This window comes from Mustela lutreola, chromosome 11 (genome assembly GCF_030435805.1).
Source record: "Mustela lutreola isolate mMusLut2 chromosome 11, mMusLut2.pri, whole genome shotgun sequence".
Lineage (NCBI taxonomy): Eukaryota > Metazoa > Chordata > Mammalia > Carnivora > Mustelidae > Mustela > Mustela lutreola.
The window spans coordinates 52315782-52336541 of record NC_081300.1 but is presented as its reverse complement, the minus strand read 5'-3'; the positions used below and the strand labels follow the sequence as shown (position 1 = coordinate 52336541).

Below are 20760 nucleotides of genomic sequence, written 5' to 3'. Positions count from 1 at the left end.
TGAAGGCAGACACTTAACAACTGAGCCACCTAGGTGCCCCTAATAGTGGCTTTCTCTCTCCTTTATTCTGTATTAATTGGAATTCATCTTTAAGAGAAAACTGCCCCTTCTCCCTGCTTATTTATTAACTCACGTCAGTGTGGACTCATGAGTATTTTATTCTGTAGGTAATAATCCAATACTGTCACTATTTAGTTCCTCAAATTGTGTTAGTTCTAGCCATTGGGAGCTCTTTCACGTTAGCTCCTGTGTTCCTTTAACATATCCCTAATCTCTTGATTTGAACAGTTTCATACTTTCTAGCACTATTAGATAGTCCAGCAGCAACTTGTATTTTCCTGACTCCAGCCCTGGGATTAACTATTTCTCCAAGGAGCCCTGGTCTTTTTTATCCGAGAATGGTATTTAGAAACCAAGATCTGGGCTCTAAGTGTGCTTATTGCACCTACAGAGTCCTTGAGTCTAGTATTCCTCTTAACAGAGAAATCTAAGATGTTAAATGTGCATTCTGGCCCAGGTATAAGCACATCGATATTTGTGCATCTGTCCATGGAGACTTCTGATTCTGGTCTAATACCACAGGGCTTGTTTTTAGCCTTCCCTCTAGGAAATTATATTTTTAGAAGCTTCCCAGTTATTTATGATTAATCAGACTTGGGGAATGATAGCTTTGGGATATGTATCTGTTAGGTACATTGTGGACCCAAAGTTCTTGTGGCTTTGTTAAGTAGTCTTTGTTGATGAATACTCCCTTTGTTGTTGAATCATCATTGTTTTCCATTTCTGGGTTAGTCATCATTTCTTCTTCTTACAGCAAAAAGAATTTTTATGTCACTCCTACCCCTTCTAACTAAGGGAACTCAGCCAACTAGGATAGGAAAGAAAGTCCCCAGTTCCTTTGTGGTGGAGTGGAAACCAGTCTAGTCTCATGGTCAGCATTTTTACAAAACTTGTTAGAGAAATTGAGCTCACTTGAGGGAATGCTTAGTGGTTTGATGCTCAGGGAGGCCGTGTGTATGTTAGTATACACACAACCCACTCGAGTGACAAAAAGTTCACAATTTTACTAAAAGCAAACTTATTTTAATCCTTGAATTGTCTTCTTTTTGATAAGGCAGTCTGCATTCTTCTTCTAAAGCACAACATTCTTTTAAAGCAGGTACTTGGTTTATTAGACCAAGTAAACCCTTCAGCCTGGAGTTGTCAAGGGTGTTTAGGCCTGCATATGCTTGTTAAGGTAGTAGCTATAAGGTTGGTTAAAGTAGGTGTAGTGACCTTTACATTCTACTGAAGTAATTCATCTGGCATATTCTTATCTGAACTTAACAGGGTATTATATAAGATGGGGGTTGAAGGACTTTCAACCCAAGGACTTAAGATAATTGGGACAAGTTTAAAATGTCAACTTAATTCATCTGTGATATTAATTGAGGTTTTGGGGGGGACATGAGAAGAAGATGAGTTTAGTTAACATGTCTTTTTATAAACCTGTAAACTACAGGAACATGTTTATTTGTTCCCAGTATCATGGCTGTTATTTCAACTGTAGAAGAGTCATGATGTCAATGCCTGACATCTAGGTCAGTGAATAAATAGAAAGAACTTCAAATAAAGTAAGTGTTTCAAACAAAATTGTATTCTACCAACATGTGGACTAAAGTGATAGTCATCACTGAAAGTACAACATATGGTTTCCTTAGAAACCTGCTAGGATTATGTGCCTTTCATATGTGAAAGTGAGCCTAACAGTCAGATTTCCTGTTTTATATTAGAGTTGCTTATGGTTATCAGTGATCACCACCAAAATAGGTTAGCACAGTTGTCTTACCTAGAAAGTTTAGGATGAGAATGTGTTCCTTAAAACATATTTATGACCATAATGTAATCATACCTTTAAGGCTACTCATAATAGAAAGCTTACCATTTTTCATGTATGATAGCATAGGGAAGAATCCTGATGGCCTCCTAAAAGCATTTATGAAATTCCTAATACATGGCCCTGAAAATGACTAAACTTAGCATTAATGTTTTTAGGAGTTTATGGTCCCAAGATACAATAAAAAGCCTCGGAGGGCATATCCGAGCTTTTATCTGTGAATCACGGTATAGTTGTTTGACTGTGTGTAAATTGCTTTATCCCCATGTAAGTTGAACCCCAGTTTTCTTGCTAGTACAACACATATGGCATTTATCTCACCTAATTGTAAGGATTAAATGAGATGAGGTACATAAGGTGGCATTTGGAAGGGATAAATGTTATTGCCCTCTTCTCTTTCACCCATCACTTTCCCGTATCTAACACTAGGAGAAATAACTGAATTGCAGGTTAGATTATATGTGGTTTTTTCAAGGATATGCATAGTTTAAAAAGTTTTATAATGTGAGTAATTAAGAGTTTGAATTTTCGCCAGTGTAAGTGAATCTTTAAGTAACTCCCATATATGAAAATCCAAACTAGTAAAACAATTAAATTATTGCTGCTTGTAAAATAAAGAATTTATTTCACTCTATTTATTTATTTATTTAAAAGATTTGTTTATTTATTTATTTATTTGTCAGAGAGAGAGAGAGGAGCGAGAGTGAGCACAGGCAGACAGAGTGGCAGGTAGAGGCAGAGGGAGAAGCAGGCTCCCTGCCAAGCAAGGAGCCTGATGTGGGACTCGATCCCAGGATGCTGGGATTATGACCTGGGCTGAAGGCAGCTGCTTAACCAACTGAGCCACCCAGGCGTCCCTATTTATTTATTTTTTTTAAATATTTTATTTATTCATTGGACAGACAGAGATCACAAGTAGGCAGAGAAGCAGGCAGAGAGAGGAGGAAGCAGGCTCCCTGCTGAGCTCATGACCTGAGCTGAAGGCAGAGGCTTAACCCACTGAGCCACCCAGGTGCCCCTAAAGAATTTATTTTAATAGCAAACTTCTCCCAGTACACCAAAGATACTTTAAAAACAATAGCTGCAAAATCAGCCTTGCGATAGTACATCAAAGCAGTCCCACTCTTATTTACCCAAATGAAATGAAATTTTATTCACGCAAAAGCCTGTACACAAATGTTTTTGGTGGCTTTATTTGTAATCACCAGAATTTGTAATCAAGCCAGATGTCTTTCAGCTGGTAGATGGATAAGCTATGGAACATCCAGGTAGTGGGATACTATGTGCTTAATACTAGGAGACAAAATGCTGATAACCTGCCATAATATTGATTAATCTCAAATGCATCATGCTGTTTGAGAGAAGCCATATTCAAAAGGCTGCATAATATATTGTTTCATTTATGTGACATTCTAGAAAAGGCAAAGATTATAGAGACAGAAAACAGATGTTTGGCCACAGATTGGGGGGAAAGGATTGACTACAAAGGGCCAGAGGGGCATTTTGGGAAGGGATCTAGTTCTATATTTTGATTATGGTGGTTATTATATAATTGCATGGTTAAAACTATACACTAGAAAAGGATTAATTTTAGTCTATGTAAAGTACATCTTCATCTTTAAAAAAAGGAATTGATTTTGAATATAGTTCAAGGTACAGCTATATGAAATTTTAAAATTGCATTTCATAGCCAACTTGACATGAACATTTAGCCAGAAGTTTTTATATGCTGATAGGTACAACCATTAAACTAATGTTAACTAAGTAATAGTTCAATGTCTTTCATTATTAACTATAAATAGAATCTTAAACTCCTTGCATTTCTTAATGATTTCACTTCTGTGTTTCTCTCTAGTCTCCAGTTAGGTTAAATGTTTTGGTAACATAATCTGTCCCCTCATGGATTAGTAGATTAGGCATATTTTAGGCATGATAGGGAAAAAAACAACAAAATTATCAGAAATTGCCTTCATTTGTCTGTGATTTGAGAAATGGAGGGAGAAGTGACAAGGAGAAATACAAGAACTGTTAAATTTTATAGAGCTGCAATAGTTTGAAATGAGTTTGGTCATAGGAGTGATACGGGGGTTGAGACAAATAGTTAGGGCCCACTTTTCCTAGTGTGCTGCTAGCCACTTTATGATTTACACAAGGAACACATACTTCATTATGCATAGTGAAATAGAAAGATATGTGTAAAATTGAACATTTAGCTCTCCTTGTTCTATACCAGTTAATCTGTCCCCTCATGGATTAGTAGATTAGGCATATTTTAGGCATGATAGGGAAAAAAACAACAAAATTATCAGAAATTGCCTTCATTTGTCTGTGATTTGAGAAATGGAGGGAGAAGTGACAAGGAGAAATACAAGAACTGTTAAATTTTATAGAGCTGCAATAGTTTGAAATGAGTTTGGTCATAGGAGTGATACGGGGGTTGAGACAAATAGTTAGGGCCCACTTTTCCTAGTGTGCTGCTAGCCACTTTATGATTTACACAAGGAACACATACTTCATTATGCATAGTGAAATAGAAAGATATGTGTAAAATTGAACATTTAGCTCTCCTTGTTCTATACCAGTTCTGTTGCTTTAAAAAGTGAGTATTTTTGTTACATTGCTGAGCCTTAGGAAAATGAAATTGTTGCTGCCAGCTGTTTACCTTGAAGGCTGTGCCTTACAGAATTCTAATGTTGGGCATTTTCATGTAAGTAGACTCACTAATAGGAAATGGTAACCTAAGTTCTGTTTCACACGGTCCTTTCTGTCAGTCTTTGGTCATGGTATGATCATTGTCACCTTCCACCTTACCTCCGCCTCAGCTGACTTCCTCACACTGACTTCCCCTGACAGACCAGCAAGTGGTCTCTTCTCTACGTTGCTCTGGGGCTGCTCCGTGTTCTTCAGAGCGATCTGCACAGATGTTATTTGTTCTCATGGGGATATTGTTAGAATTACCTGTTGGGAGGTGGGTGTCATTTTTAATTGTCACTCCCATACACTAGATTTATGCAAGTTTTTTCTATGAAGTCTTAACCAGCATCTGGAGAAAAGCATTGATTTCAGAATATCTGAGCATTGTTTTTGGAACATTGGATTGGCCCCTCTATTCTTGGCATTTTTCTCAGTGTGTCACTATGTGTATATATACACATATATCTTCATTTACTTCTCGAATTTACTTATTTAGGTTACAGTACAAAACGTTGTTTATATTTCTCCCTCTCCTTGTTGATTCTGTTCACCAGATATTGCATTCATTGATTCATAAGTTCATTGATCTGAAAATACTCATTTAGAACCTCTCATTGCTAGTCACTGTGCCAGGGTTTGGGGAGATCATAAAGCATACATCAATTCTTTCTTTGTTGGAACTTAGAGCTTGGAAGTGGGGTAAACAGATGACTGCAGTGTGGTGAGGGCTTTTGTGCTATGGTAGGGATAGGGCAGGGCGAACACCTTGGATGCATAGAGCTGCAGACCCCTTGCCACCTGCCGCTTTCTTAACCCTTGAGCCCATGCCTCCTAGCCACATTTCCTTTTGATCTTCTTTTGGATTGTGCTCTGTGTGTTTACAATTTTTTATGCACATACTTTATTCCCATGTCTCCATCAAGGGAGACTAAATTCCTTGTTCCTCTTAAAAAATATTAGATTAGCAGCCAACAGTAGTAGTTGGATGGATTGAGAAGAAAACTTCGATTGGATTTTGGAGGATTGTCCAGAAAATTATTTAGGCCAGTAACTCGGGTGGAAAGTAGGGAATTCATGGTTTTTGAAGTTGAAATAGGGGACACAGTCCTTCCTTCGATTGTAAGTGCTGAAAAGCCAAAGCAAATACTCAGTGTAAAACTTGGGGCTACCACTTGGAAAAAAATACATACTGCTTTGGCAGCAAAGTGTGTTTCCTTTTTTCAGCCTTACTCAGACCAAGATAATTGTTCATCCACTTTGTAGATAGTGAGTATGGTGAAATCATAGAGAAGTGAGCCCCGTAAGCAGAAATCTGTGCTTGCAAACTTCCTTGAAGAGACTTATGTCATAACAGATTAGAAATCTGAATTTGTTGACTCACCAGCCAAGCTTAAAGGCCAGCCTCTTGTTTTCTCATTTAAAAAAAACAAACAAAAAAACCCAAACTGGAAAAAAAAAATTGTCAAATCACTACGGTGTATACCTGAAATTAACATTGTGTGTCAACTGTACTTTAAAAAAAAAAAAAAGGTTTTGAGTTCAGGAGAGGAAGGCTTTCACAAGTTTTCTGAGTATTTTTTTGGTGGTGGGTGGAGGGTTATAGAGAGTTCCACATGGCTCTGTCAGGTCAGAATCAGTATCTGCCTATCTGTATTTAAGTCCTTTGTTCCTAAACATCAGAAATGGACACTGAACCAGCCAAGCAAACAAAGAAACTTAGGACCACTCATGAGTCAGAGAAGTGATGAGAGGGCAAGGTATGGGGCTGTGTGGCATCTCAGTGTCTTGAGCTGGTGGACCTCCTGGATTATCGCTCAAATAGCTCAGCCCAGGCTAAGTTATTGTCAATTTGGCTCTCTATACACACTTAAAGAATATCTGCCTGGGTCAGAAGTCTCCCTACCCCATCAGTCAGCTGGTGCCAACACCTAAGTCCAAAAGCACAGATATGGTTACTAGGAATTTACCTCTTTGTTTGAAGGGGTCTCTGAAAGATGAAATCATTGTGATCCAAGGAGCCTTGTTATTACTCTTTGATCTAGCTACTGCATCATGGATCTGTTCAAATTCAAAAACAGGGATATTGGGTCAGAATATATCCTCCTCTCTCCCAACTGTCCTGAAGGTGGATGTTGAATAGTACTGGTTTATAATTAAGGAAGAACTGCAGGGAGAGCAGCCTTCCCAGATCAGAAGTTTTATAAATGAGGGGTGCCTGGCTGGCTCAGTTGGTAGAGCATGCGACTCTTGATCTCAGGGTCTGAGTTCAAGCCCCATGTTGGGTGTAGAGATTACTAAAAAAGAAAATCTTAAAAAAATTTTTTTTAAGATTTTATTTCTTTATTTGACAGACAAAGACCACAAGTAGGCAGAGAGGCAGGCAGAGAGAGAGGAGGAAGCAGACTACCTGCCAAGCAGAAAGCCTGATGCAGGACTCGATCCCAGGACCCTGAGATCATGACCTGAGCCACCCAGGCTCCCAAAGTCTTAAAATTTTTGTCGGAACCACTGCCAGTCCTAGAATTCAAGTCTTATAAAATGATCACGTCAGCTATTTATATGAATGTATGAAATTCAAGGTCTATTTAGTTTGACAGTCTTACACGTTAAGGTAATAGATACACCTTAAAGGACAGGATACATACTTTAGCCTATAACAACTCGGTTTTCTCAAGCTGAATCAGGACTGAGAGGACAAAGTTCATGCAGTAGAGACTGAGTTAGTTCCCAAACCTGAATACCTATCAGAATCATGGAGAACCGATCCTTAAGACCCTACTTCCAGTTGTTTATGTTTGGATTGGGGTCTGGGAATCTACATTCTTCAGCACCAAAACTTGATTCTGTTACAGGTGCTCAGAGGACTACACTTGGAAATGGTAACCTACAATGTGACCCTCGTCAGTTTTCTTCACTTTGGAGGAAAAATAGTCTGTTAGACCTGAAATGGTCCCTGACTGTGCCTTTAAACAGTGGAGGTGATAAGGTTGTCCTTCTCTAGAAAGACCGTTCATAATCTACAGGGAACTGCCTAGAAACCCAGATCCTCCAAAGAACACCTGATCCTGGCTAAATCTTTGTCTCAGGAAAGAAATTTCTGAGGCTAGACAGCAGCTCTTCTCTCTGAAGAAAGATCCACGACAGCATCCAAGGCTTTAAACCCTCTTACAGTTCTTTTTATAACACACTGTTTTGGAGGTAGAGAAAACAGGCATGGAATTTTATCATGGGATCTCTTGCTCTTATATGGAGCTATGCTTTCTTCACTTGGGTCATCTTCTTAATCAATTGTTAAACTTCAAAAAAAAAAAATTCAAGACAACTTGCATTTAAAAAAAAAAACTTTCATAAACAAATTTTGAACCAATGCAATAAATAAAAATTTTTTAAGTTTAACCTTAGTAGGAAGTTCCCCACCAAGTCTGCCCTTCTTATTTCCATATTTAAGGTGGTTTATTCATTCAGCAGTATTTGCTGAATCCTAACTATGTACCAGATGTGTTTCTAGCTCTGTCTAGAAATTGTGGCATGATCCTAACCAGATGCTTCTTTTCCCTTAGCATCGCCTTGGGTCTGTCACAGTTCCTACTGATTCTCCGTCTCCTCTGCAACTTCTTCTGCCTTTACAGCTGTGCTGTCTCTTTACTTGAATTGTTTGTAGGGCACTCCAGAATTTGGCTGGGAGACACTGGGTTTTAGTTTACAGTTTCTGTACATGGGGATGGAATGCTCCTAGAAATAAAGGAGAGCCCTGTTTCAATAATTGGGGGACAGAAGGGGACCTGCTGTGATCTTGATGAGATTTCAGGGCAGTGCATTTTCGAGGTGCAACTGTCAGCATTTCCTAGTGGACTTTAGTTTCAGGGAAATCAGATGGGCCTTAATGCACCATCTACTTTGGAGCCTTGGGGTAACGCCCTTCCCTCACTGAGGACAAGGACTGTTCCTTCGGTGGCGGCTATTTCCTGTTTCTTATTTTAGAAAATAAGAATTAAAGACATATTTATAAAATAAGAAAAATTTTAAAAATTAACATTTTGTTATGATGTGGGATAAAAAGCTGAGTGGTACAAAATAAGACATTTATTTGAATTTAAATGGCCAAGAGTGGCTTCTCCAGGAAAGCTGGGTTCTTTGTCAGGCTTAGTGTCAGTTGTCTGTTCTCATGCAGAGATAGCACTGTTTTGTATAGTTTTCCATTACATATGTCTAGTGAAGTTGTAACCTCCTTTAGTTCTTTGTGATCTCCATAGTGTCTGCTGGCCACAGAGAAAATGTAGAAAATGTTTTGACAGGATGTGGGCAAGTCCTCTGGGGGACTTTTCATCTGCAAACGCCTGACCTCCCAGACCAGGCAGAAGCTTGAGGCAGGTGCTGCTCTGTTTGTTGTTGCTGCCTTTAATCTCCTACTTTCAAAGTTCAGTCCTCCGCTGATGGTGCCCTCAGGTTCATGTTTGGCTAACTTTAAGAGACTCTGGAATTCCTGGAGGACTGTAGGACTTAAGTACAACTTGAGTTCAGCTTTGAGATCTCTTGTCCTCAGGGTTATCAGTTCACCTTGAGAGCCCCCTGATTTAAGCTACCAGTGGGAAGTAGCAAGGAGGTTGAGATCCTGAGTCACAGTACAGCTGGGTTCTAATGAATAATAATGAAAAGTAAATACCTTTTGTTTCAGCCTGAATGTAAAATGAAATGAAAACTATCTGCCTTACATAACCTAAATTCTCTTTTTGAAGATCAAATGAAGTTATGTTTAAGAAAGTTCTTGAAAAATATTAAGTGCTACTCAGAGGTAGAATATAAGCTTGGATGCCTGGAGGAGTTTGGTCTAGGAGCATAGGTGTAAGCTGGAATGTGTACAAGGCAACAGTGTTCTGGTGTTTGTTTCCTGAAGTATCTAGATGTTCCTGTTCCCTCATAGCACACTCTTCACATTTGTGAGCAGAAGGTTAGAATGTTCAGGGCAGGTTCTTGGATAAAAGCTGTTCATCTCTGTCCACAAGCCCTGACCACACGTGATCTCCCAGGAGGTCAGCTTCCTGTGAGGCCAAGAAAAACAAGGCTGTACCCACCCCAAGTCTAGCCTGACATAAGTGCAGCCATCTTGATGTTCCAGATTATCACAAAATATTTCTTGGGTTCTGACCTACTCAGGTTAGCACTTTAAGCAGTCTCTTTCTCCTTTAATGATTGATTTTTAACCTCTGGATTCAGCTGCCTCCATCTTTCGTAACTCCCCTACACATTCCTTAACTGATCAATGTTGACCCAAGTAGGTAGGGACAACTCTACGCCCTTACTCAGCAGGAAGAAGTTACAGAAAATGAGATCTTACACTTTCAACAACCTTAAAGATTTAACGGTCAGAATTGTTCAGGGGGAAATGTGGAGGCCGAGAAAATTAAGGCCATCCCACCTCAAGTTGAGCTGATGTGGGAAACAGAGGGAGAAGAAAATCATTAAAATTCCTCACCTACTGACAAGCCCTTGAAACAGACAGAGTGGCTCTCCCCTGGGGACTTAACTGCCCTCACCTTGAGATTTTGCTAAGGACAATCCTAGCCTGACTGACCCCCTACCCTGACAGGTCCGACCAGAATCCTATAAGTCTACTTCAACAATTCATTTAGGAAACTTTATCTCTAAACCTCCAAGATAGTGTCGAGTATATGACAAGTATATGACCCACTGGTACACATCTAAAGGGTCTCACAAGATTTTTATTATAGGTAATGAATAACCTTTTCCTCAGACAACAGCTAGCCCCTCAAGGTCCTGGAGACCTCGCTTCCAAAATTCCTTAGAGACTTACATCATCCATAACCCCCTTTGTCCTCACTCACCGCTGAATCCACCCGTACTCTGCCTTTAAAAACTGTGACTGTAATCTGGTTGGAGGTCCAAGTCCCTACTCCGCTGTGTCGGGTATACTTGGGCCCAGGCTTAAGCTTGTCAAATAAACCCTCGTGTGATTGCATCAGTGCTTGGCTCCTTGGTGGTCTCTCGGGCATAACACTTCCTAATCTTGAAGTGCAGGCCTAGCAGGAGAGAGTTAGTAGTCAATGCTACCTCTGGTGGTAGTGTGCAAAAGAGACTACGAGGGCCAAGTAGCATTAAGTAAAAATAATACCCCAGTTGCTAAAAGCATCCAACTTGCAACAGGAAATCGGGGGTCGGGGAAGGTCTTATCTGTGCTTAGAGGACTTCTATCATTTAGAGTTGCAGTTAAGGACATAGGTTCTAGAATCAGACTTGAGTTTGAATATTGGCTTTACCACTTAGTGTATGACATTAGACACTGCTGAACCTCAGTTTCCTCATATAAATGGGAATTTTTAAAATTAATTTTTTATTTTTTTATTAACATATATTATTAGCCCCAGGGGTACAGGTCTGTGAATCACCAGGTTTATACACTTCACAGCACTCAACACCATAGCACATACCCTCCCCAGTGTCCATAACCCAACCACCCATTCCCTCCTCTCCCTCCCCACCAGCAACTCTGTTTTATGAGATTAAGAGTCTCTTATGGTTTGTCTCCCTCCCAATCCCGTCTTGTTTCATTGTTTCCTTCCCTACCCCCCCCCAAACCCACCACACTGCCTCTCAAATTCTTCATATCAGGGAGATCATATGATAATTGTCTTTCTCTGATTGACTTATTTCACTCAGCATAATACCCTCTAGTTCCATCCACATCGTTGCAAATGGCAAGATTTCATTTCTTTTGATGGCTGCATAGTATTCCATTGTATGTATATACCACATCTTCTTTATCCATTCATCTGTTGATGGACATCTAGGTTCTTTCCATAGTTTGGCTATTGTGGACATTGCTGTAAACATTTGGGTGCACGTGCCCCTTCGGATCACTACATTCGTATCCTTAGGGTAAATACCCAGTATTGCAGTTGCTGGGTTGTAGGGTAGCTCTATTTTCAACTTTTTGAGGAACCTCCATGCTGTTTTCCAGAGTGGTTGCACCAGCTTGCATTCCTACCAACAGTGTAGTAGGGTTCCCCTTTCTTATAAATGGAAATATTGATACCAAACTCCAGATACTGGTGGAAATTACAGGAACTAGTGTACAGGTTTACAATAGTACTTGCCATGTGATGGACATTATGACAACTGTAGTTGGGTTTGTTAGTAGTCGTACTGCTAACTAGTTATTAATAGTGTTGAATAAATAGATGAAGGTAAACTTAAAACTTATAGGAAACAGATTTTGATGATCCATGTGAGTGGTTTGGCATGTATCCATTTTTGTATTGATCATAATTTAGAAATTGTGGTATTTTAATAGCTCCTATATTTTTGCTTACCAAAAATTACTTTTGATTGAACATATCACCTTTAAATAATTCGGGGCAGTTTTTATAGGAAGAGGATCTGTACTTGAACCTATTTACTGATGGATTCCATTTATAAATCTCTACTACATATCATGATGGTTTATTTAGTTTCTCTGATGTTCAGGGAAATCTTTAAATTTTTGGTAAATAATTGAATCTTGAAAGCTACTCATTTATTCCAGATACTAGTGTGTATTTAATTTAAAATATTTGATAAGAAAAATATGATGTTAGACACTATTGAACATTCATGAATGACTGATTTAAATCTATTGAATTTTATGCATAAAGGGCCATTTAGTTTCTTATGAGTATTTCAGTTAATTACTGTCTTCTGATTCTTTCCATTTTTTAGTTTTGTGATCAGTAAGTACCTCTCTGTCTTGGGAGCTCCAAGTGTTTAACCAATGGGAGCCAGTGCCTGTACCTAAATACACGTTGTACATTGTACACACTGTGTATCTGTTAGGTCTATCAGCACTACTGTGTCTAGTTTTGGATCTCCCATTTAAACAAAGTTCTCTAGTTTGTCATAAAAGTGAAAATAAACCCAGTTATTTTAGATGTTTTAAGGAAGAAGAATGCTTAGCCGAGAGTAGATGAGACCTAGTTACGCTTCTACAACAAACTCTTCTTTGGTGTGTAAGTGGTATCATTTAGAAAGAGGGTGGCACATATCCATTGTGAGTTCTAGTGGACGTAATATCTAGGGCCGTCTGATACAGTTATGAACTTCTTGGTGAAAGGAGTGAGTCTTTGTACCCCAACATTGAAAAACAGTATGGCAATTGATGTTTAAGATACTTGTCTCAGCTCAGGCTGCTATAACAAAATGTCACAGATGGGGTGGTTTAAACAACACTTATTTTTTACAGTTTGGGAAACTGGGAAGTCCAAGATAAGATGCTGGCCAATTTATTTCTAGTGAGGGCTCTCTTCTGGCTTGCACACAACCACTTTCTCTCTGTTTCCTCACATAATAGGAGGAGAGAACATGAGCTCTTGTAATGAGGACATTAACATCGTGGAGGTCCCACCTCTTGACCTCATCTGAACCCAATTACCTCCCAAAGGCCCCACCTCCAAATACTCTCACATTGGGGGTTAGGGCTTCAACATAAGAATTTGAGGAGCATTTCTTTGAAAAAGATGGATGGTACTTTGATAGGAATTGCATTAAATGTGTAGATTGCTTTAGGTAGCATAGACATTTTCACAATATTTATTCTTCCAATCCAGGAGCATGGAACATTTTTCCATTTCATTGTGTCTTCCTCAATTTCTTTCATGAGTACTTTATAGTTTTCTGAGTATAGATTCTGTGTCTCTTTGGTTAGGTTTCCATATAAATTTTAACAAATAATGCTAAAATTTATATGGAACCAGAAAAGACCTCGAATAGCCAAAGGGATATTGAAAAAGAAAGCCAACGTTGGTGGCATCACAATTCCGGACTTCAGGCTCTATTACAAAGCTGTCATCATCAAGACAGCATGGTACTGGCACAAAAACAGACACATAGATCAATGGAACAGAATAGAGAGCCCAGAAATAGACCCTCAAATCTATGGTCAACTAATCTTCGACAAAGCAGGAAAGAATGTCCAATGGAAAAAAGACAGCCTTTTCAATAAATGGTGCTGGGAAAATTGGACAGCCACATGCAGAAAAATGAAATTGGACCATTCCCTTATACCACACACAAAAATAGACTCAAAATGGATGAAGGACCTCAATGTACGAAAGGAATCCATCAAAATCCTTGAGGAGAACACGGGCAGCAACCTCTTCGACCTCTGCCGCAGCAACATCTTCCTAGGAACAACGCAAAAGGCAAGGGAAGCAAGGGAAAAAATGAACTACTGGGATTTCATCAAGATCAAAAGCTTTTGCACAGCAAAGGAAACAGTTAACAAAATCAAAAGACAACTGACAGAATGGGAGAAGATATTTGCAAACGACATATCAGATAAAGGACTAGTGTCCAGAATCTATAAAGAACTTAGCAAACTCAACACCCAAAGAACAAATAATCCAATCAAGAAATGGGCAGAGGACATGAACAGACATTTCTGCAAAGAAGACATTCAGATGGCCAACAGACACATGAAAAAGTGCTCCATATCACTCGGCATCAGGGAAATACAAATCAAAACCACAATGAGATATCACCTCACACCAGTCAGAATGGCTAAAATCAACAAGTCAGGAAATGACAGATGCTGGCGAGGATGCGGAGAAAGGGGAACCCCTCCTACACTGTTGGTGGGAATGCAAGCTGGTGCAGCCACTCTGGAAAACAGCATGGAGGTTCCTCAAAATGTTGAAAATAGAACTGCCCTATGACCCAGCAATTGCACTATTGGGTATTTACCCTAAAGATACAAATGTAGTGATCCAAAGGGGCACATGCACCCGAATGTTTATAGCAGCAATGTCCACAATAGCCAAACTATGGAAAGAACCTAGATGTCCATCAACAGATGAATGGATCAAGAAGATGTGGTATATATACACAATGGAATACTATGCAGCCATCAAAAGAAATGAAATCTTGCCATTTGCAACAACATGGATGGAACTAGAGCATATTATGCTTAGCGAAATAAGTCAAGCAGAGAAAGACAACTATCATATGATCTCCCTGATATGAGGAAGTGGTGATACAACATGGAGGCTTAAGTGGGTAGAAGAAGAAGAAATGAAACAAGATGGGATTGGGAGGGAGACAAACCATAAGTGACTCTTAATCTCACAAAACAAACTGAGGGTTGCCAGGGGGAGGGGGTTTGGGAGAAGGGGGTGGGATTATGGACATTGGGGAGGGTATGTGATTTGGTGAGTGCTGTGAAGTGTGTAAACCTGGTGATTCACAGACCTGTACCCCTGGGGATAAAAATATATGTTTATAAAAAATAAAAAATAAATAAAATAAAAAAAAGAATTTGAGGAGCAAACAATTCTTAACAATACTTAATCTTCTTTAGCCTTACTTTTATTATCTTTAAAAATAGAAATAATAATATTCACTCATTCATAAGGTAGTTCTGAGATAATGCATTTTGGAACATAGTCGGGTGCCTGGGTGACTCAGTTAAGCACCTGATTATTGATTCAGCTCAGGTCGTGATCTCAGGATTGTGAAATAAAGCTCTGGCTCTGCGCTGGATGTGGAGACTGCTTAGGATTCTTCCTCCCCCTCCATCTGCTCCTCCTCCCCTGCCTTTAAGAAAATTGTTAAGAATTTGGTATGTAGTAAGCTCTTAAAACATCAGTTGCTGCTACAGTGGTGATTAACTTTCCATATTTCAGGGATGTGCTAGAAATGCTTTTGGGTATTTGTTGAAAGACTGGACTAGATAAATACTTTCAGTACTGAGAATCAATTAATGCATGTTTGTATTTTCTTTGTGCTTGTGAGCCTGAAGATGGAGGTGCTGCTTTGTGAAAACCCTGCAGTTCCACATTCCTCTGTCTGTATCGGCATCTTTCTGTCCATCTGCTTTCTGATTATGTATGTATTCTTATTCTGTCTTTCCTTTTCTCTGAATTTATATCTGTCTCTCTCTGCATCCCCTCTTACTCTCTGTCCCTGTTCTTGAATTCATATTCTCTCTTCTACTGTTTTTTTTTCTCATCATTTGCACTAATGAATAATTTACAGTGTATATTATTTTACTATTTTTTTTATTCTTTGTTTTATTTCTAAAGGTAGTGTCTTTGGTGAGGTGTGTCCCTGAGATGTGACTGGGTACTTAATCATCTGTCTTTCTGTCCCTGTTTAGAGTTCCACTTTCACAGGTGTTGAACAGGACAGGTATCAGAGGCCTGAATTTGTTCTCACTTAGCTTTATTATGGCTAGTGCTGGGCTGGACATGTAGGAATGAAGTTTTACGGTGCTAGATAATACTTAAAGAAGAAGCTGTTTAATGTGTCGTGCATGCGTACAACAACCAGCTGCTTTCTCACCAGACATAACAATGAGGGAGTCCCCTGCCCTAGCTTAGATGGAGTGTCCCTCCTAGCAGAAGTGTACCCCTCATTCCCAGGGTGTAGTGAATGTTACAGCGGAAGGACTTCCTTTACTTTTTGTTTTCCCAGCCTCATAATACAGACAGAATTGTTTTATATCTGCTAAGAAAAAAACCAGTCATTTGGTAGCATATATTTTTCCACATTTAGCAACTGGCATTTACACAATAGACTTTCTTGTATAACAGCACATCCTTTAACTATGGTAATTAAAATCATTTTGAATAGATGTAGTTACACTTAATTATGGATCCCCTGCTCTAGTTGATGTAAGCTCATACACATTTAGTTTATAACTTGTTTTATGGCTGAAGATGCTAGAAGTTAACATTTTTTAGTTTTTTTAAGAGAAGAGTATGTGTAATTGTATAATTATTTATGAAGCTTTTAAAAATTTGTAACAAAACTCCTTTTTAAATTGCCACCAGTCAGTCAAGCAGTAATACAAAGATTGATTACTTGGTTGGTGGTTCATGTACATTCTGTGACAAGCAAAAAGCATGTCATGAACATATATTACCTACAGAATATGAACATGATACGTGCAGGAAATAGATGAGTCTCCATAGCAATAGAAGTGGGAAAAGGCAATCACAAAATGTTACATACCATATGATTCCACTTACATAACTTTCTTAAAAATGACAAAATAACAAAAATGAAGAGCAAATTCGTGGTTGTCAGGGATTAAGGAGAGAGTGACAGAAGTGGCTGAGTATGGCTATAAAGGCCAATAGGATGGATCTTTGTGATAATGGATATGTTCTCCATTTTAACTGAATCAATATTGATATATCCCGATTGTGGGATTGCACTAGAAATTTGCAAGATGTTGCCATTTGGAAAACTGGTTTAAAGGATACATGGAATCTCTCTGTATTATTTCTTAAAACTACATGCCTGTGAATCTATAGTTACTGCAAAATAAAAAATACTAATATTTAAAAATGAGGATGTAATACAAATACTTTGATGAAATAGTACTTCCGCCCTACACGTTTCCTTTTCCTTTTCTTTTCTTTTTTTTTTTTTTTTTTTTTTTTTGGTCTTATTTATTGATGGTTCATTTTTTTAAAAAGATTTTATTTATTTGACAGATCACAAGTAGGCAGGGAAGCAGGCTCCCTGCTGAGCAGAGAGCCTGATGTGGGATTCGATCCCAGAACCCTGAGACCATGACTTGAGCCGAAGGCTGAGGCTCAACCCTCTGAGCCACTCAGGCACTCCATATTGATGGTTCATTTGATCATTCCTTTATTCATTGGAGAAATCATTGAATACTTGCCTAATTTGGCCTTGCCAAATGAATTCTCCTAAAACCAAAATCATAACTTTTGTAAAGGATACTGCTTCATTTAGTAGTCAGTTTAGCAACTAGTTTATATCCACAAAGTCATCTCTTCTATAGACAGTTTTGGGGGCCTTGGTAACATTAGCTTTGAAATATTCAAAGAATTTTTCCGGAGTAAAATTATTGTAGCTATGCTTAACAATGTAAATCTGGTGGGTCTTGATTACACATTCAGGAGAAAAAAATGTTTGAGTGGAATCTGGGCACTCCCAGTAGGTACTCACTCACCTGTGAGGAGTAGGGTGAGTTTCTCTGAAGGCTGATGTCCTGGGAAGCTCCTAAGATTAACATTCTTTCTCCCAATTCAGCTTTGGACTTACCTGACAACATAGATAACTTTTCTCAGCATGTAACTTTTGAGTTTAAGGCTCCTGAAAAGCGTGAGTTTAAAGAGACAACTGTGCTTATGATGAATGACCTAGAGAATAATCGGTCTCTTTTCTGGTTCAGTAAAAGTTGACCTCTGGATTAGCCAGAGCTGTGGAGGACCTCTTGTTTGGTCTGTGTCCTACCTGTCCAGAGGAGAATGATTTGCTGAATTGTGCTTTGACATAATACTAGGGGTGGTGTCTAATGAATGAAATGTGGTGGTATTTGGTAACTGGAGATGAACAACCTTAGGACTGAGGAGGAACTATTTTTTTCTAATTAGAAGTTGAGGGAGATTCAAGGAGATCAAGGAGACTTCCCCACTGGTCCTCAACACATACTATATGGTGGGCTCCCCAACCTGTGGTCCTAGCTACAGCTGCAACAGATTATGGGGCCCAGAGGAAGCATTTCCTCTAATCCCTCAGCCCTGGTCAGGTGCATACTCCTTCCTTGACATTGACCCTTTCTGGAGGACCCTTTTCTTAGCCTAGTTATCCTGATTTGACTAATTATTGACAACAAGATTAAAACTCTTTTCTGTGCTTTGTAGAACATAAATATATGTTCCAGTGAGTCGTATTTAAGTGTTGAGGGGATTTTCAAAAAAAGTAATGTTATAAATGGTTTAGATCCAGTCTAGCTCACCCAGAGTTTATTTAATCTAGCATGTCTCTGAACCATATTCTACTAATAGTTTTGTAGAAAATTCATCTCTCACTTACTTGTCTTTAGCAAAAGCAACCTGTTTTCTGATTTCTCCTGGAGGTGATCATTGGTCTTTTTTTCTGTTTAGCTGCTGTGGTCAGGGTAGATACAGTTGCCCCATATTCCCAGTGATCTTGGTCAAGAGGACAGTGGTAGTAGTCTGGGTTCTTTGGTGGTGCCATGCAGATTCTAAACTTTAGGGCGAAACCACTATGGGCATCTCGCAGGATCCGTGATGATGGAAAAGAAAGGGGAACTTAGGCATGCGTGAGGCCCTGGCTGGGACAGCCTCTTGAGATACAAAAGGACCACCTGATTTTGTCCTTGCGTGGAAATGTGTAAAAACAGTGGTAGCGTGAGACTAATTGGTTCAAAATCAGCAAGGTTAATAATAATATGTATTATGATATACAAATGTGCCGTGTCCTTTTAATTACTACTTTTTTTCTCTGTCATTAGGTTCATAAATTCATTGTTATTATCTCATCTAAAAATTTTTTTTCTTGTTTTTGTAGTTTCAAACCATGAATTATGTGGGACAGCTGGCTGGGCAGGTGATTGTCACTGTAAAGGAACTCTACAAGGGCATTAACCAAGCCACTTTGTCCGGATGCATCGATGTCATTGTGGTGCGACAGCAAGATGGCACCTACCAGTGCTCGCCTTTTCACGTTCGGTTTGGGAAGCTGGGTGTCCTGAGATCCAAAGAGAAAGTGGTGAGTGCCGGGGACAGCTTGTTCTCAAGGAGGAATTTATTCTGTTACCATCTAATAGAATAAATTGTTCTTATATGCTTTTTGGGCTCCCCCCCCCACGGTGGGGGAGGGAAGACACCCATTTGATGTTGAAGATAATGGTATAAGAAGTCAACCTTTTTTGTGTTATTTTGAGGTTGCTGCTGAGTATAAGCCTTACTGTAGAAAGTCTCCAAGGGGGGCAAAAAAGCCTGAAAATTATCTTAATAGTTCTATTTGTTGCAACCCAGAAGAGCAAAATGGAGAAACTGGAGTTATAAAGGGGGAAGGTTAGATGTCTTCAGAAGGTTTCTTTACCTCATAACAGCACTTTAAACTATTTAGGGGAGGGACACCTGGGTGGCTCAGTTGGTTGTGTCTGTCTTTGGCTTAGGTCATGATTCCAGGGTCCTGAGATCAAGTCCTGCATTGGGCTTCTTGCTTAGCAGGGAGCCTTCTTTTCTCTCTGCGTGCTCTTCTCCCTGCTTGTGCACTTGCTATGTCTGTCTCTTTGACAAATAAATAAAATTTAAAAATTTATAAAATTTTTAGGGCAATACTTTCGTACCAGTTATGAATGGGATAGATTGATATAGTCAAGAATACATTACATTTATTTAGACAAGATAAATTCCATATTTGTTTTGAGGAAGCTGTTAAATCTTCTTTGTATCTAAATTTCGTTTGTAATACCAGGACTTGTCTGCAGATCTTACTGAATGCAAACCTGCAGGCCATAGGCTTGTTGGCTTTTATTTATTTTGGGGAAGATTCATTCAGAAAGAAAATAATTTGTGTTGGTTTCCTTTTCCTACATTCCTACATTCTCCTTTCCTACATTCTACATTTCCTACATTTCCTACATTTCCTACATTCTCCACCTTCAAGTAATGGAGCAATGAGAAGGTTTGTTAATGTATTTGATGTCAATCAAATTAGAATGCTGAGCTGGTAATAAAACCTTGCGGGTACATAGTATTTTTCCTTTCTAGTCTTATCCCACATTATCTACCTGAACAATTTAGGGAGATTTTGTCAGGATTTTAAAGCACAATGAAAGATCCACACCATATTGGGGCACAGAACATATGTTAGAGGACCACCGCATAAGTTGGAAACATCTATTTCCAGATGTTCGCTATTTTACATAGGTGATCTTATTCCTTAAAATAGGAATTCTATTTTAATTAAACTTAGGTTGTTTTGAGAATGGAAGAAACTTTTTTGTGGGTTTCACACCCCTAGATATTCTCCCTTCCTGCCCACTACCAAAACACATCTTCTTTTCTAGGTGTTATAAATCAGTTCACTGGAGAGCCACATTGCAGTGTGGCAGTGTTTGTGTGGTCTGGCCTCTGTTCAATCATCCTTTGGAAACCAAAAGCAGTCACACAGTTCATTTAGTAACTTGGAGACTTTCCATTGCAAAACGGTGTTCAGCCACATTTGGGCTTCTTGGAATTTTTTATTTCTTGCCAGTAACACTAGCCTATAGTACTTTCAGACTTTATCTGCTCTGGGAGAATCTGTACCAAACTGTTAAGCGCTGAAATTTCCCATTAGCTGTAAAAGGATCTATTCATTAAATGGCTTATATGGCACTTTTGTTTGTTCTTCTGTGGTCAGAGGTTTTGATC

The 20760-nt window shown here is 39.0% G+C and overlaps 1 protein-coding gene across 3 annotated transcripts in view; it reads left to right on the top strand.

Moving 5' to 3' along the window:
• Positions 1-20760, top strand: part of LPIN2 (lipin 2) — an 84675-nt gene that overhangs the window by 30332 nt on the left and 33583 nt on the right. For all 3 annotated transcript variants that reach the window (XM_059140777.1, XM_059140778.1, XM_059140776.1), the window contains exon 2: positions 18905-19105. In XM_059140777.1, the coding sequence (XP_058996760.1) occupies positions 18914-19105 (192 nt within the window). In that variant the 5' untranslated portion in view covers positions 18905-18913. The remainder of the gene's footprint in view (positions 1-18904; positions 19106-20760) is intronic.